Raw genomic sequence first — 15,038 nt, 5'->3', positions numbered from 1 at the left:
TGAGGAGACTGTGGAGAGGCGGAAGGCGGATCGGTGTCCGCACGGAGAGATGGTGGAGGAAGGGAAACCAGTGCTGGCGAGGCCAGTCTGGAGCTATGAGGATTAGCGTTGCCCTGTCCGCCTTCAGCTTCTGAAGGACTTTGGGGATCAGAGGTATGGGGGGGAATGCATAGAGGAGGGGTCCGCGCCAAGTCGTAAGGAAGGCATCTCCCAGGGATGCGCGGCCTAAGCCCACTCTGATGCAGTTCTTATGGCATTTTGTATTTGCGGGAGTTGCAAAGAGGTCCACTCAGGGAGTACCCCAACGTTAGAAGATCTCGCAAGGACGCCATCGTGCATTTCCGATTCGTGCTTCACATGGAAGTGTCTGCTCAGGAAATCTGCCATCACGTTTGTGGTGCCAGGTAAGTAGGATGTCGTAGGTGTTATTCCGTGGCGAATGCACCAGTTCCAAAAGCAGATGACTTCCGTGCATAGAGAACGGGAGCGAGCGCCGCCTTGGCGATTCAAGTAATACATGGCTGTGATGTTGTCCGTGAGTATCCTCACCGTGGTGTTTCGAATGTAGATGAGGAAGGATTTGCATGTGTTGAAAATGGCGCGTAGCTCTAGAAGGTTTATGTGTAGCCGTGCTTCTTGTGGGGACCATTGGCCTTGGACTTTAGAGGGAGCCCATGTGAGCCCCCCCAGCCTAGTAGGGAGGCATCCGTTGTGATTTGGTGGAGTGGCTCCTGCCGATGTAAAGGTATACCTGACAGTAGGTTTGTGTGGCTGGTCCACCATAGGAGTGATTGGAGAACACCAGGTAGCGGCGTTACCGGCCTGTGGAGATCGTATCTGCTGTGGTCGTATACGAGAGTCAGCCAGTACTGAAGGGTGCACAGATGTAGTCTGGCGTATTTCACCACATATGTTGTGGTGGCCATATGGCCCATCAGTCTGAGGCATGTGATGAGTGGAATGGTAGGGCTGACTGTGATGGTATGAATGAGGTCTTGGAAGACTTGAAACCTCTATAAGGGTAGGAATGCTCTGCCAGCAAGTGAGTCCAGACGGGCCCCAATGAACTCGATGTTCTGAGTGGGGCACAAAACGGAGTTTTGCTCATTGAGGAGGAGTCCAAGCGACTGAAAGACTTGCCTCATGAGGTGAACCATCTGGGAGACCTCGTGTGCAGAAGGGCCCTTGAATAGGCAATCATCCAGGTAAGGGAAGATGAGTACCCCTTGGCATCGGAGGAAGGCCGTGACCACGGATAAAACCTTTGAAAACATCCTGGGGGCTGACGATAGCCTGAAGGGGAGGACCTTGTATTGAAAGTGGTCTTTTGCCACGACGAAGCGCAAGAACCTCGTGTGAGCTGGATTGATAGGGACGTGGAAATAGGCGTCCTGGAGGTTGAGGGCAGCAAACCAGTCCTGTGGATCTAGCGCAGGGTTTATGGCAGCTAAAGTCGTCGTTTTGAATCGTTGTTTCTTGAGATATTTGTTCAAACGGCGGAGATCTAGGATGGGGCGCCAACCTCCGGACCTCTTCTGGGTGAGAAAATAATGCGAGTAAAAGCCCCTGTTCCTGAAATCCTTTGGGACTGGCTCTATGTCACCCAGAGAGAGAAGGCAGTCAACTTCTAGTCAGAGGAGGGTCTCGTGAGAGGGGTCCCTGAAGAGCGACGGAGTGGGAGGTGTGGTTGATGGGATGGCTATGAAAGGGATAGGCTAGCCAGATTGAACAATCTCGAGGACCCATCTGTCCGTAGTGATTTTTACCCATTGATGTAGAAAGGGCCTCAGCCGGTGGTGAAAGAGCTGGGTCGTACGATTTGTGATGCTGCCTGTGACTGTCTGCTCGCCCCTGACCAAACCTGTTGCTTGTTGTTGGGAGGCATGTTCGTCCTGCCATTTGGGTTTCAGTGTTGCTGAGGCCTCTGGCGAGAGCATTGGTTGTCGAAGGGCCTCTGTTGCTGGTGGTGTTGCTGCCACTGATGTCTGATTTAGGAGTAGTCATATCTGCGCTGGTATGGTGAGTACTGGCATTTCTTAAAGGGGGGGCGTGTACTTCCCCAGAGTTCGCAAGGTTGTTCGGGAGTCTTTAGAGTAGTGTAAGATTGAGTCCGTGGTCTCTGCAAAGAGCTTATCCTTGTCGAAGGGTAAGTTCTCGACTTTGGCCTGTAGTTCCTTTGGAACACCTGCCATTTGAAGGAATGAAGCTCTGCGCATAACGATGGCAGTAGCAGTGGAACAAGCAGCGGTATCAGCGACGTCCATGGCTATTTGGAGGGACGTTTTCACTTGATGTGTAGCCCTCTTGGATTACTGACCTCAGGATCGATTTCTTAGAATCAGGGAGATGATCCATGAGGGGGGTGAGGCGTGAAAATGTATCAAAGATGTGATTGGAGAGATGCGCCAAGTAATTGGCGATTCTAAGGAGTAGCGTTGCTGAAGTGTAGACCTTCCTGCCCAGGAGGTCAAGTCTCTTTACGTCCCTGTCGGAGCCCTGTTGTTTGAGGTGTGGGGCTCTAGACCTCTGTTGAACTGCGTCGACTACTAAGGAGTTAGCCTGTGGATGGGCAAAGAGGAATTCCATGCCCTTCGGTGGTACAAAATATTTCCTATTGGACCGTTTGTTGGTCGGAAGAGCCGACGCTGGAGCATGCCACACTTCATCAGCCAGTTCCAGGATGCCTTCGTCAAGAGGAATGGCCAGATGTGACCTATGCTGCGATTGGAGATTCGAGAAAAGCTTGTGTTGCTCGTCTTTGAGTTCCTGCAGCGGGATCTCTTGTGTGATAGCTACTCGCTTAAACAACTCTTGGAACTGACGGAGGTCATCTGGTGGAGAGCTGTCACCCAGCATGACTGCCTCATCTGGCGGGGACGGGTCTGAGATGGAAGTCCCGAATGTTGGTCCGCGAAGGGGGTATGTTCCAGCTCTGATAGATGGTGGGATGGTGATGGTGAATGGTGCGGAGGAGTAAGGGGAGCCGGAGTTGGAGAGCGCCTGCGTGAAGCGTAGTCAAAGGCGGATCGTGATCGGCAAGAATACCCGCTGCATGAATCTCGGGAGTAGTGGTCGCCGCGATGGTATATGCCATGTCGCGGTGAACGGTCATCATGGTAGTTAGAGCGGCTGCAATATCGATAGTGGTACGGGGAGCAGGGTGAACAGGAGCGGAGATGTGATGCCCTGGAAGAAGCAGGAGAAGCAGAGAGCTGCCTGTAGTAGTGCCTGCGATGAGAAGATGCAGCAGCTAGAAATGGAGAAGGCAGTCTGGAGGAGGCATGGGGACACCCATGCCAGTAAGTGGACCGGCGTGGAGATCGCAGTGCTGGCAGAGGAGAGGACGGTGCCAGGGAGAGGAGGCGGGAGCGAGAGCAGCTGCGGCGCAGAGATAGGAGAGGAGCAGGGTTCTGCGGTGGTTGTCTGGCGGCATGTGCTGAAGTGCTAGCCGCTGGATTGCTCTGCTCTGGCAGCTCAAGGGCAGGAGCAATCAGCGCCGCGCCGGCAGCAGCGCGGGTCGGCGCCGTGTAATCCGGCACTGCGTGGTAACTCAGAGGCGGTGCTGGAGCCGGTGCCGTGATGGTTGGATCCAAGGCTGCTCTTGGAGCCGGCTCAGCGCTCTGTGCTGGAGTGAAGAGAAGCGGCTGAGCTGGTGCTGTCTGGGGAGCCGGCGTTTGGGAAGCCTCCCATGGCCGCTTAGGCTTCAGAGCCGCTGAAGCAGGGGGACGTGGCTTTACATTGCCAGACGTCCCAGGTGTGTCTGCCTGGTTTTTCCTGCCATTAAAGGCAGCTGGCAGGGATCTCACTGGGGACAGCCTTGCCTTCCTTTGGAGTCCCGTAGTGGGGGAGGAAGCCCGGTGTTTGAGTGGCTGCTGATCAGAGTCAGCTTGCTGTGGTTGCAGGGCTTTGTCAAAGAGGAGCATGCGAAGGCGCCTCTCTCTATCTTTTCTAGCCCTGGAGGTGAGTCTTGAACAATGGGTACACTTCTGGGGGATGTGAGATTCCCCCAGCCGCATTTTTTAAAGCCAGTCGCAGACATTTTGCCAGCAGCCTGAGGCAGTATTTTTTTTTTGGAGTAGCAGAGAGACAGCTAGTTATTCAAATGTTAGTAACTTGGTGATAATGTCTCTGTTCTGTTGTCTTCATTCCTTTTCTCTTTTTACTTTTTTTTTTTAAATGAACGCAACTATGTACAACGGAGTTTACGGGAGAACAGCTGAGAGGCGGGAGGTAAGAGTGGTATGCGGTTTCTGTTCTTACTCCCGATAGTTCTGTCTTTCTCTCTCTATTTTTTTTTTAAAAAAAAGGAGAAAAAACAAGGGAAAAGAAGGAAATAGGATTGTATGTACAAGAGGGAATTAGAAGGAGTATAGTTCAGTCAATGAGGTAAGGAGCGCGGTTCCAAGTGTCTGCAGCCTGAGACAGTGAAGAGGAACTGGCGGGGGGCCGGACCGCGCGAGACAGAAAAGAGCGCGAAAGCCGCCAGCCCGCGGCACATACGCGGTCCGGCCGAGCACTGCTCCTCTCAAGCTTCCGTCTGCGGCGCCAGGGCAAGCCCAGCACCCATAGTGGAGCACCCGCAGGGACATCCCCGAAGAAGAACACAGTGATATAGGCACGAGGCAGTAGGTTTTTGTTAATGGCAGAAGTTTGCCTGAAAAATCCAATAATACAAATTAAGACAGATCTTGATATTACAAAAATACGTTAGTGGTACAGCATTTATGTTTCTCATTATGAAGGTATTTGTAGTTCTGAGCTCATTACATACTAATTATTGATGATTTCATAATTTCAGTTATACTAACCTGTGCGCATACAAGCCACATTTATTAGCCACCATTCTGGTATCCGTGGTAGAATCAGCATAATTCTGTCTCCTTTCTGCAGACCACATACCTCAGAGAGTACATTGGCCACTTTTCTGGAGTAGAATCCAAGCTCCTCAAAGTTCCATCTCACCTCATTGCCTTTATCGTTTACCCACCACAGGGCTGTCCTTGCAGGCCTCTTCCCTTCCTAATGAACAATATGGCACATTGTAACTGCTTAGTTTGATATGCATATAACCAGGGCTCGCCAAGAGGCAGCGAGCCCCACTCGCCAGCTACACGGTTTGGCATGCTGCGCATGTGCAGATCACGCTGCACATGCGCTTACCGCACTGCGCAGCTGTGCCGGCTTGTAATCTACTCGCCACGGGTGAGTAGATTATACTAATTGTCGAGCCCTGCATATAACCATCCCCCAAATCCAACTTTCCAAGACAGAAGAATGTTCATTCTTTATACAGAAAGAAGGAAATCCTGGCCCCACTGAAATCTGTAGAATTTTCCTTTGACGTCGACGGAACTGAGATTTCACACTAGATTTAGAATGGTCTAAAAATGTCAAATCCCTTTCCTGAGACTAACACATTAGATAATGAAAAAACACTGCACAGTGGCTAGCACAGAAACCTAAGGGTCACTATGACTCTGGCTATGTTTACATTTTTCAAAGTGGCCTGTAATATTGGATGCCTCCATGTCTGTAGGTTTGTACCCAGATAAATACCTAGAACCTGGGTTTCAGATGGCAGGAGAACCCACAAGCTCATACTTCAACTGCAGTAGGAGGTGGCCAGCACTTCCTAAAATTAGATTAAAAGTCCAAAAGTCTAAATCAAAAGCTCCCTGTGAAAATGCAGACCTAAGTCATTCTGAGTCTGATTCTCCGTTTGTCAGCAGAGATTATTGTGCATTAGGTGTTATGTGGCTAAATTAACCGATGCTTGTTAGGTGCACTGAAATCCTTGGCTAAAACTTGTTGAAGGACTAAGTGTTATTTATGAGTAGAGTACAGGTCCTGTCTAGTGTCCTGCTGTGACCTTTAGGCATTGCTAACAAGGTGAATAGATTTTTATTGGTGCATTTTAAGGAGAAATCTTGCTCCTCTTTCCTTAGCTCTTCTTTCTGATGCTGATTTTTCAAAGATTTTGCTTGCATCCTGCAAAAAGTTGTTTTTACTGCCCAAGAATTATAACATTATATTATGTTAAAGTGATTATTCTTTTACCACTCTCATTTTTCAGACAGAAAGACTGACACACAGAGAATTTGGAATTTGTCTATGGGTCTTATCCTGCAACTCTACTTCTCTCTCTCTCTCCCTCTCTCTCTCTGTGTATATATATATATAAATTTATTGTGGGATGTCAGAATAATGTCATCACGTCACTCTGCATCCCGCTGCTCCTCCACCCCTCCTTTCTCCCTAGTGCTCCAGCAGGGCAAGAGCTGCGTGGCTTCTCCTTCCTTGGTGCTCCATGGGAGCATAAGCCACTAGACGCGTGGCTTCCCCCGACTCCCATCCCCAGTGCTCCAGGGGAGGGGCAGAAGCCATGAGCCGTGTAGCCTTCCCTCTCCCAGTGAGGTGGAAGCCATGACCTATGAGGCCTCCACCCTCTGGAGGGGGGGAGTGGAAAATGCGAGGCCTCCACCCTCCCCTGTCACGCACACCCTCGACCGAGACCCTGCACCTACTGCTCACTCACTCACCACCTTGCCAAGACTTTGCACCCTAGCCCCCTCACACACTCTCTCCACCTAGAAAATGCACCCTCAGCCCTCTCACTCCACCCTTCCACCGAGACCCCATACACCCAGCCTGCTCCTGTCCTCTCCCCGCCCTCAGGCCAGACACTTACCTCCAGCCTGCTCCTGCCTCCTCTCTTGCTTTTCTCCTCCCCCCGGCCAGACACCCTGCCCCCAGCCCACTCCTGCATCCTCTGCCCAGCCAGACACATACCCCAGAGAGAGGTGGGTTAGCGAGTGTAGCGAGCATGGGACACAGCCCCCTAGGGTATGTCTACACTACCCCGCTAGTTCGAACTAGCGGGGTAATGTAGGCACACCGCACTTGCAAATGAAGCCCGGGATTTGAAATTCCCGGGCTTCATTTGCATAAGCGGGGAGCCGCCATTTTTAAAACCCCGCTGGTTCGAACCCCGTGCAGCGCGGCTACACGGGGCACGAACTAGGTAGTTCGAACTAGGAAGCCTAGTTTGAACTACCTAGTTCGTGCCCCGTGTAGCCGCGCTGCACGGGGTTCGAACCAGCGGGGTTTTAAAAATGGCGGCTCCCCGCTTATGCAAATGAAGCCCGGGAAATTCAAATCCCGGGCTTTATTTGCAAGTGCGGTATGCCTACATTACCCTCCTAGTTCGAACTAGGAGGGTAGTGTAGATATACCCCTAGTTACTATCATTTGTATTATAGTCATGCTCCCAATCAAAACTGAGGTCCTTCTATGCTAAGTGTTGTAGAGATACCGAGAGATAATCCCTGATTTGAAGAGTTTACATTCTAAGTAGACAAAATAGATTAACAATAAGAAGTGAAATTTACAGATGAAGATTGAGGCACAGAGAGATTAGGACTTGGTCTACACTCCCAATTTATATCAGTGTAAATATGTTGCCTGCGGTGAGGAAAATACACCCCCCCCCCTCCCGAGTGACTCAGTCATACCAATCTATCCCATAGTGATGTAAATAGGAGGACTTCTCCCATCAATATAGCTACCACCTCTTAGAGAGTGAAGTGCCTACACCAACAGGAAAATCTCTTCTACTGGTGTAGGAATCATCTTCATTAAGTGCTATAGCACTGCAGCTGTGCCAGCACAGTGCTGTGAGGACATGCCCTCAGTGATTTACCCAAACTCACCCAGGAAGATAGTGACAAGCTTAGATTTGTTAAGCCTCAATCACAAGACCCTCTTCCCTCTGTTACTCATGCTGTCTCTCTGGACTCAGCACGGCTATTAAGTAATCAAGAATTACGGGAGTGGTCCCAAAAGCTGTGGAAGTTTTAGAACTTGGGAATTCCTGGCTGTTGGTCCAGTATACCAACTGCAGTGCCTCTCTGAAATGGGAGGGTTCCCACTCTGTAGCCAGAAGGTATATCACTTGTTTCTGCCAACCATGTTTTTCCTCTGATACCCTACATAAAAATCTTAGCATAAGGAAAATCTAAAAAATAATGGTCCTGTAGCACCCACAAAAGCTCATGATACTATATACAGGCAGTCCCCGACTTACACGGATCCGACTTATGTCGGATCCGCAGTTACGAACGGGGCTGCCCCGGAGGACACGGACTGCGGGACCTCGCGGTCCTGCCGGCCGTGTACTCCGGGGCTTTCTCTGCGTCTCCCTGGTCTGCAGACCAGGAAGACGCGGAGCAAAGCCACGGGGGGGCTCGGGCAGCGAGGCATCCCAGGCACGCCTGGGCTGCCTCGCTGCCTGAGCCCCCCCCCCCCCCCCCCGCGGCTTTGCAAAGGCTCGGGGAAGCCGGCAGCATAGCAGCCCAGGCGCGCCTGGGCTGCCCGAGCCCCCCCCCCGAACCCTCCCTTGCTGCCCGAGCCCCCCTGCGGCTTTGCAAAGCCTCGGGGAAGCCGGCAGCGGGGAAGCCGGCAGCGGGACAGCCCAGACGCCCCGCGGCTGTCCCGCTGCTGGCAGACCAGGGAGACGGGGAGCAAAGCCGCGGAGGACCCAGGTGGCAGGACCGCGGTGCGTCTCGGTCCGCCACCCGCGTCTTCCTGGTCTGCTGGGGTGGGGGGAGCGCAGCTAGTACGCCCCCCCCCCCAGCAGACTAGGCTTTTCTCCAGATGCCTGTGGCAGAGCAGCTGGGGTGCTGCCGGTTTGTCCCGCAGCGCCGCTCTGGGCGCTACTGGACCAACCCGGCAGCACCCCAGCTGCTCTGCCCCAGGCGTCCTGATTCAGCTGCTGCTGGTCAGTTTCAGCAGCGGCTGAATCAGGACGCCTGGGGCAGAGCAGATGGGGTGCTGCTGGGTTGGTCCAGTAGCGCCGACGAGCGGCGCTAATGGAGCAACCCAGCAGCACCCCAGCTGCTCTGTCCCAGGCGTCAGCAAGTCAGCTTCTGCTGAAAGTGATCAGCAGCTGACTACAGGAAGCCCGAGGCAGAGTTGCTCTGCCCCGGGCTTCCTGGAATCAGCTGCTGATCACTTTCAGCAGCAGCTGACTTGGGGACGCCTGGGGTTCTTAAGTTGATTCTGTATGTAAGTCAGAACTGGCGGTCAGTTTCAGCAGCGGCTGAATCTGGACGCCAGTTCCGACTTACATACAGATTCAACTTAAGAACAAACCTACAGTCCCTATCTTGTACGTAACCCGGGGACTGCCTGTATATATATATATTGTTAGTCCCTAAGGTGTTACAAGACCACTTGTTTTTCAAAAAAAAATGTTTTGTTACAGACTTTTTAGCATAACGAAGTTAAAAAATATTACCTTTTCCATTTCAGTCCATTTGTCCATCACATCCTTTGCGAAATTGAAGTACTCTGGCACCTCTGGTTTGTATTGTTGTTTTAAGGATTCATAGTCTGAAAAATTCTGAGGAGCCAATACTCGGTAGCCTTTTTTAGAGAATCGGAAAGATGCAGTCAAGGGGCTCCACAGGAATGTAGAACTTTGGCTTTTCAGTAAAATCTGTACGACAGCACAAGCCATAATGGGTCCTTTCAGTTTATTCTTTATTCAGGATGGTCTTTGTGCACCATCTATCTGAAAAACTATATCAAAATACACACAAAATAAACAATTGCCATGTGGTTTCAAAATAGAATTAAATGTCCTGATATGAAGGCTATGAAATAAATGAACTGTGTAATCCAAATTAAAATACCCTGAATGATCATGTGACCCTTATTTTGAACTACAGGCAGTCCCCGGGTTACGTACAAGATAGGGACTGTAGGTTTGGTCTTAAGTTGAATCTGTATGTAAGTCGGAACTGGCGTCCAGATTCAGCCGCTGCTGAAACTGACCGCCAGTTCTGACTTACATACAGATTCAACTTAAGAACCCCAAGTCAGCTGCTGCTGAAACTGATCAGCCACTGATTCCAGGAAGCCCGGGGCAGAGCAACTGTGCCTCAGGCTTCCTGTAGTCAGCGCTGGTCAGTTTCAGCAACGGCTGACTTGGGGACGCCTGGGACAGAGCAGCTGGGGTGCTGCTGGGTTGCTCCAGTAGCACCGCTCCTCGGTGCTACTGGACCAACCCAGCAGCACCCCAGCTGCTCTGCCCCAGGCGTCCTGATTCAGCCGCTGTTGAAACTGACCAGCAGCGGCTGAATCAGGACCTGGGGCAGAGCATCTGGGGTGCTGCCAGGTTGGTCCAGTAGCGCCCAGAGCGGCGCTGCAGGACCAATCGGCAGCGCCCCAGCTGCTCTGCCCCAGGGTCCACAACAAAAGCCTGGTCTGCTGGGGGGGGGCACACTAGCTGCGCCCTCCCCCCCCCAGCAGACCAGGGACACGGGGAGCAGAGCCTCAGCGGCAGCGGGGTGCCGCGCCTCTGAGGCTTTGCTCTGGCAAAGCCTCAGAAGCCTGGGAACCCGCCACTGCTGCGGCTTCAGTCCCGGTGCCCCTGGTCTGCTGGGGACGGTCTCCAGCAGACCAGGGACACCGGGAGCAGCTTACGAACGGGGCTTTCTCGCCCCGGAGCTCGCAGGCAGCAATCCGCCACCTCGACCTCCGGGGCGAGAAAGCCCCGTTCATAAGTGCGGATCCGACATAAGTCGGATCCGCGTAAGTCGAGGACTGCCTGTATTTAAAATATTGTTACAAATGCATAATATGATTGGAACAACTTTACTGTAACTGTTCTGCTTAACTCAAACCAGAAAACAAATAGTACTGAAGAGCATCAATGACACATTCCAGCTGTCCCTAATAACTGCCACTTCCTACCTCACTAGTTTCGTTTACAAAGTATGTCAGGGTTTAAGGGGATAAGTCTCCTAAACCAATATTCTGCATTGATCATCAAAGCAGGAATCAAGTTGGACAACGACGAGGAACACCAGCTGCAGAAGGAGGAGGATACTGGCAGCGGCAGGCCCTGGGATCTCCCATGCATCATCTGATGCTAGGGAGGGATCATCAGGTAAGTGCTCTCAATTTGTCACACACACAGTTGGGGGAAGTGGGCTCAGAGAAGATGGAGTGCAATCGTGGCTCAGCATGCTCGGCCTGGAGACCGTGCTGCTGTCCGTGCATGTGCAAGCATATGCAGCAGCAGTGTGCACCATGTGGTCTCTGGTGCCAGCCCCAGAGCACACACAGGCTGCTGTAGGCCCCACACATGTCAAACCCCTGGGAGGTGCTGCCAGGTGCAGGTCTGTGTGTGGGCCCCAGGGAGGGCCAGGCCACTCCAGGCCCCTCTCCCGCACATGGGATCCCACTGTGGCCAGACACTTCTCTGGCATGCTTGTCCATGGGGGGTGGGGAAGGGGGAAGCATGGTCCCCTAGGCACCTTGGGTCTACTGTGAGCCAGAGCCTGCTGTGCAGCCCACACATGGCCTTGCTCTTGGGACATCTCCGTCCCCAGCGCCAGGGACAGTTGATCGCTGCTCACAGAGGAGGGCACAGCCTCAGGGACAATGTCTGCATGGATGACTGACCGCCTCTCCCTCTTTTCCTTCACAGCTGGACTAGCTGTCGCTGAGGGGCAATCCACGCCATTACAGACAGCCACTCAAAACCGGGGGAGCTGCAAGCGCTGGAGGGTCCATGAGTACCTCATGAAAAAGCACATTGCAGTCCTGCGTGACATGCAACAAACTCTGGCCAAAATGTATGGGATGATGCCGAGTGGTGCAATCGCATGTGAGACTAGCTTGTGCAGCAGGGTGAAAACATGTGTACCACCATCTGGAAAGTGATGGCACCCCTGGCTCCTGTCCTCCCTCTAGCCCTTCCCCCCTGCTGCTCCCCCCACTCCCCCCTCTTCCACTCCCATGTCCCCCCACTCCCACTCCCCCTGCCCCTTCCCCCGCTGCCAGACCTGACCCCGCTCCAGCCCCCCCATCCTGCCTGCCCCCCCATTGTCCCAGGCCCCACCCAACCCCAAGTTCGTCGAGGTCCCCAGACCTGAGGCCACACTTGCAGCTGCACCACATGCCACTCGCAGCCCTGATACCTCCTCCTCACTCCCCCATCTAGTTTCTCAGTCCCCCTCCTCCCCAGTTACTTTTTGTTAAAGAAATATACTAAGTTTTTGTTGTTCAACTCACAACTGTTGTTTTTATTGATTGTACAAGGAAGGGGGGCAGAGAGGGTTTGTGGTGGGAAAGGTATAGGGGGGCAAGGCACAGGCCCCCATTGGGGAGGCTCTGGGGGACTGGGGTCCTTCATAGAAACTCTCCCTCAGGGCCTCCTGGATGCGCACCCCCAACTGATGGGCCTGACAGATGGCAGCTGTCCATGGCTGTTCGAAGGCCCTTCCCTCCCGGCTGGCCTCTGCCCCCCACCTCGGGAGGAAGGCTTCCTCTTTGCTCTCCACTATGTTGTGGAGAACACAACATGCCACGACCACCTCAGGGATGTTGCGCTCCCCCAAGGCGGGTCAGGAAGCCTGTCTCCCTCCTCCCCCCTCCCCCCTCAAACAAACTAGGAGCCACCCCCTACGAGGCTTCCACCCAGAAGCAGGTCCGTGTGAGGGCGGGACAGCACAACCTCCCCGAAGACTGGCCTTCCCTCCACCCCACTTTCCCGAGGGTCTCCCTTTTCTAGGACTCCCTTCCTCCCCCCCCCCAGGGACTGCAGCCCGAGAATGCCTTATGTCCATGAGGAGGACCCCGACAGTGGACTTCCCCATGCCGAACTGGTGGCCCATCGACTGGTTGCTGTCGGGTGGCAAGCTTCCAGATGGCAATAGCAACTCACTTCTCCAGGGGAATGGTGGCTCCAGATGGGTGTCCAGTCTCTGGAGGGCAGGGGCGAGCCAGGAAAGCTCCAAGAAGGTGGCCTTCTGCATGAGGAAGTTGTTGAGCCACTGCTGGTCATCCCACCGCTCCATCGCCAGCCAGTCCCACCAGTCGGAACTGGTTTCTAGCCTCCAGAATCATCTCGTGACTGTGTGGTGTGGGAACAAGGGCATTGCTCCGGCATCCAGGCAGAGGGACTCAGAGATGAGTTCTGAGTCAGAAACTGAAGCATGGCAGTGTGGAGCCATTGCATGCCCAGGGGCAGCTCCGGCTCCATATAAAAAAAATGTTGTGGCATCCAACAAAGCTGGGCAACCAGAGCACGCACTACTAAAGCTTTGCTGTCCCTCATAGAGGTAGGCAAGCATGCAGCAGACCCTGAGAAACAGCTGTCCAGTGGTCCCTTTAAGCACGTGACGCAGATAGCCTTAGGCAACAGCACCCGGAAACAACTGCTGACCTAATGCCCTGGCTAATACACTGACCTAATCAGTGTGGACATTCTCTTTTGAAAAAGCAGATTGCTTTTTCGATGCGCTTCTGCTGTGTGGACGCGCTCTTTCAAAAGAAGTTTTTTCAGAAGATCTCTTCCAAAAAAGCTTCTTTCGAAAGAAGCTTGCAGTCTAGACGTACCCTTCCTTCCTTCCTTCCTTCCTTCCTCCCTCCCTCCCTCCCTAACAAACAAACAAACCACATAAACTGTGTTATGTGTCTATATATTTGAAGGTCAGGCCAAAGAAGCATGCCCTGCATTTGGAATGAAAAGTTGTGAAGGTTGTAGATAAGATTCAGGTTTTGTTTTACAACTGAAAATCGCAATTAAAAAATGTCTAGCAATAGATTATGTCAGTGGTTTTCAAACATTTCTCCTTGCAACCCAGTTGAAGAAAATTGTTGATAGCCATGACCCAACATAAATATATCTTTTGACTATAGGGTGGGGCAGGATGAGGTTGGTGTTTGGGGAGTGGAGAGGGCTCTATTTGGGTGTGCAGGATCTGGGGTGGGTTAGGATAAGGGTTTTGGAGTATAATGCGGGTTCCAGGCTGGAGAGCAGGGCTGAAGGATTCAGGGTGTGAGAGAAGGCTCTGGTGTGGAGATGGGCTGTTTGGATTGTGGGAGGGAGTTCAGGGTTTGGAGAGGCTATGTGCTGGGGGTTGGTGCTCAGAGTTTGAGCATGGACTTTGCCAGCTCCCAGTTAACAGCGCAGCAGGGGTGCTAAGGCAAACTTCTTGCCTGTCCTGGCATTGCAGACTGTACTGCACCCCAGAAGTGGCCAGCAGCAAGTCTGGTTCAAAGGCAGAAGTGCACAAGTGGCTCTGCACATTGCTTTTGCTCACAGGCTCCAGTTCCCAGAGCCAATGCCCAGAGCTGAGGCAGTGCAGGGAGCCCCTCCAGCCTCACCTAGGAGCTGGACCAAGTGCTGGCCACTTCTGGGGAACAGCATGGAGAAAGCCTATCATAGCATCGCTGTTAGCCACCTGGTGACCCAATGACCGACTTTCCGTGATCCTGTACTGAGTCACAACCCTTAGTTTGAAAATTACTGGATTACAGGATTCAACATGCACATGAAAACAATTCTATATCTGGGAAAGAAAGAAGGAATTAGAATGGGAGCGAGGGATAGCCACAGAGGATGCACTTTGTAATGCATTTATATCTGCTGAATAGTCTGGTAACAGTCATGTGCCACTCTTGAGATTGCTATCGTAATGCCATGTAAATCCTAGAACCACAGGACGCCATCTCAGAAAGGCCAATAAAGACCAGTGAACAAAGACAGAATGAGAGTGAAGCACAAAGATGGAGGAAAAATATTAGCATGAAAAAACTGAAACAATCACCTGTTTAAACCTTGGATACAAAATTCTCTAGGAGTCATTTATGTTCATTGGTGAATAGGCAGTTGAGGACCTCATTCCTTGTGCACTGACACTCTAATCTCCAGAGTGGCACCATTCATGGGTATTAATATACACTTAAAAACATACTCCAGCTGATAATATTTCAATTGTAATGCATAACTGAGAGGCACTGGCATGTCTACACTCTTGCCATTGTATGAATACACTTTACAGTCCAGTCACATTAAGCATGGCTTTTGGCTGAGAATAATCTTTAGAAAAAAAAGCAACAGAAAATGCAAAGCCAGAATGTAAGTGATTACAAATAGCAGGGAAACACACACTGTTCTGTAGAGCATACCAACAATCTTGCATAAGTAACCTGATTGAGTAATAGGTTTAGTAACGTGACTATAT

At 52.1% G+C, this 15,038-nt stretch overlaps 1 protein-coding gene and 1 long non-coding RNA gene across 8 annotated transcripts in view; one reads left to right on the top strand and one right to left on the bottom strand.

The window, feature by feature from the left end:
- The window catches only part of ACSM3 (acyl-CoA synthetase medium chain family member 3), a 50,930-nt gene that overhangs the window by 26,054 nt on the left and 9,838 nt on the right, over nucleotides 1-15,038 (bottom strand). For 6 of the 7 annotated variants that reach the window (XM_075899432.1, XM_075899430.1, XM_075899433.1 and 3 more), the window contains 2 exons: nucleotides 9,296-9,579; nucleotides 4,809-5,019 (listed from right to left, as the gene is read on the bottom strand). In XM_075899432.1, coding sequence (XP_075755547.1) covers nucleotides 4,809-5,019; nucleotides 9,296-9,517 — 433 coding nt within the window. In that variant the 5' untranslated portion in view covers nucleotides 9,518-9,579. Of the gene's footprint in view, nucleotides 1-4,808; nucleotides 5,020-9,295; nucleotides 9,580-12,733; nucleotides 12,923-15,038 lie in introns of all 7 variants that reach the window. The other variant, XM_075899431.1, reaches the window with a different exon arrangement.
- On the top strand, nucleotides 3,945-12,443 carry LOC142818604 (uncharacterized). The gene is made up of 3 exons (XR_012896155.1): nucleotides 3,945-4,230; nucleotides 10,837-10,951; nucleotides 11,495-12,443. It is a non-coding gene; the product is annotated as an uncharacterized LOC142818604 (long non-coding RNA).

Source organism: Pelodiscus sinensis, chromosome 16 (assembly GCF_049634645.1).
Source record: "Pelodiscus sinensis isolate JC-2024 chromosome 16, ASM4963464v1, whole genome shotgun sequence".
Taxonomy (NCBI): domain Eukaryota; kingdom Metazoa; phylum Chordata; order Testudines; family Trionychidae; genus Pelodiscus; species Pelodiscus sinensis.
The sequence above is the reverse complement of the archived record's forward strand: the minus strand, read 5'-3'. Positions and strand labels throughout refer to the sequence as shown.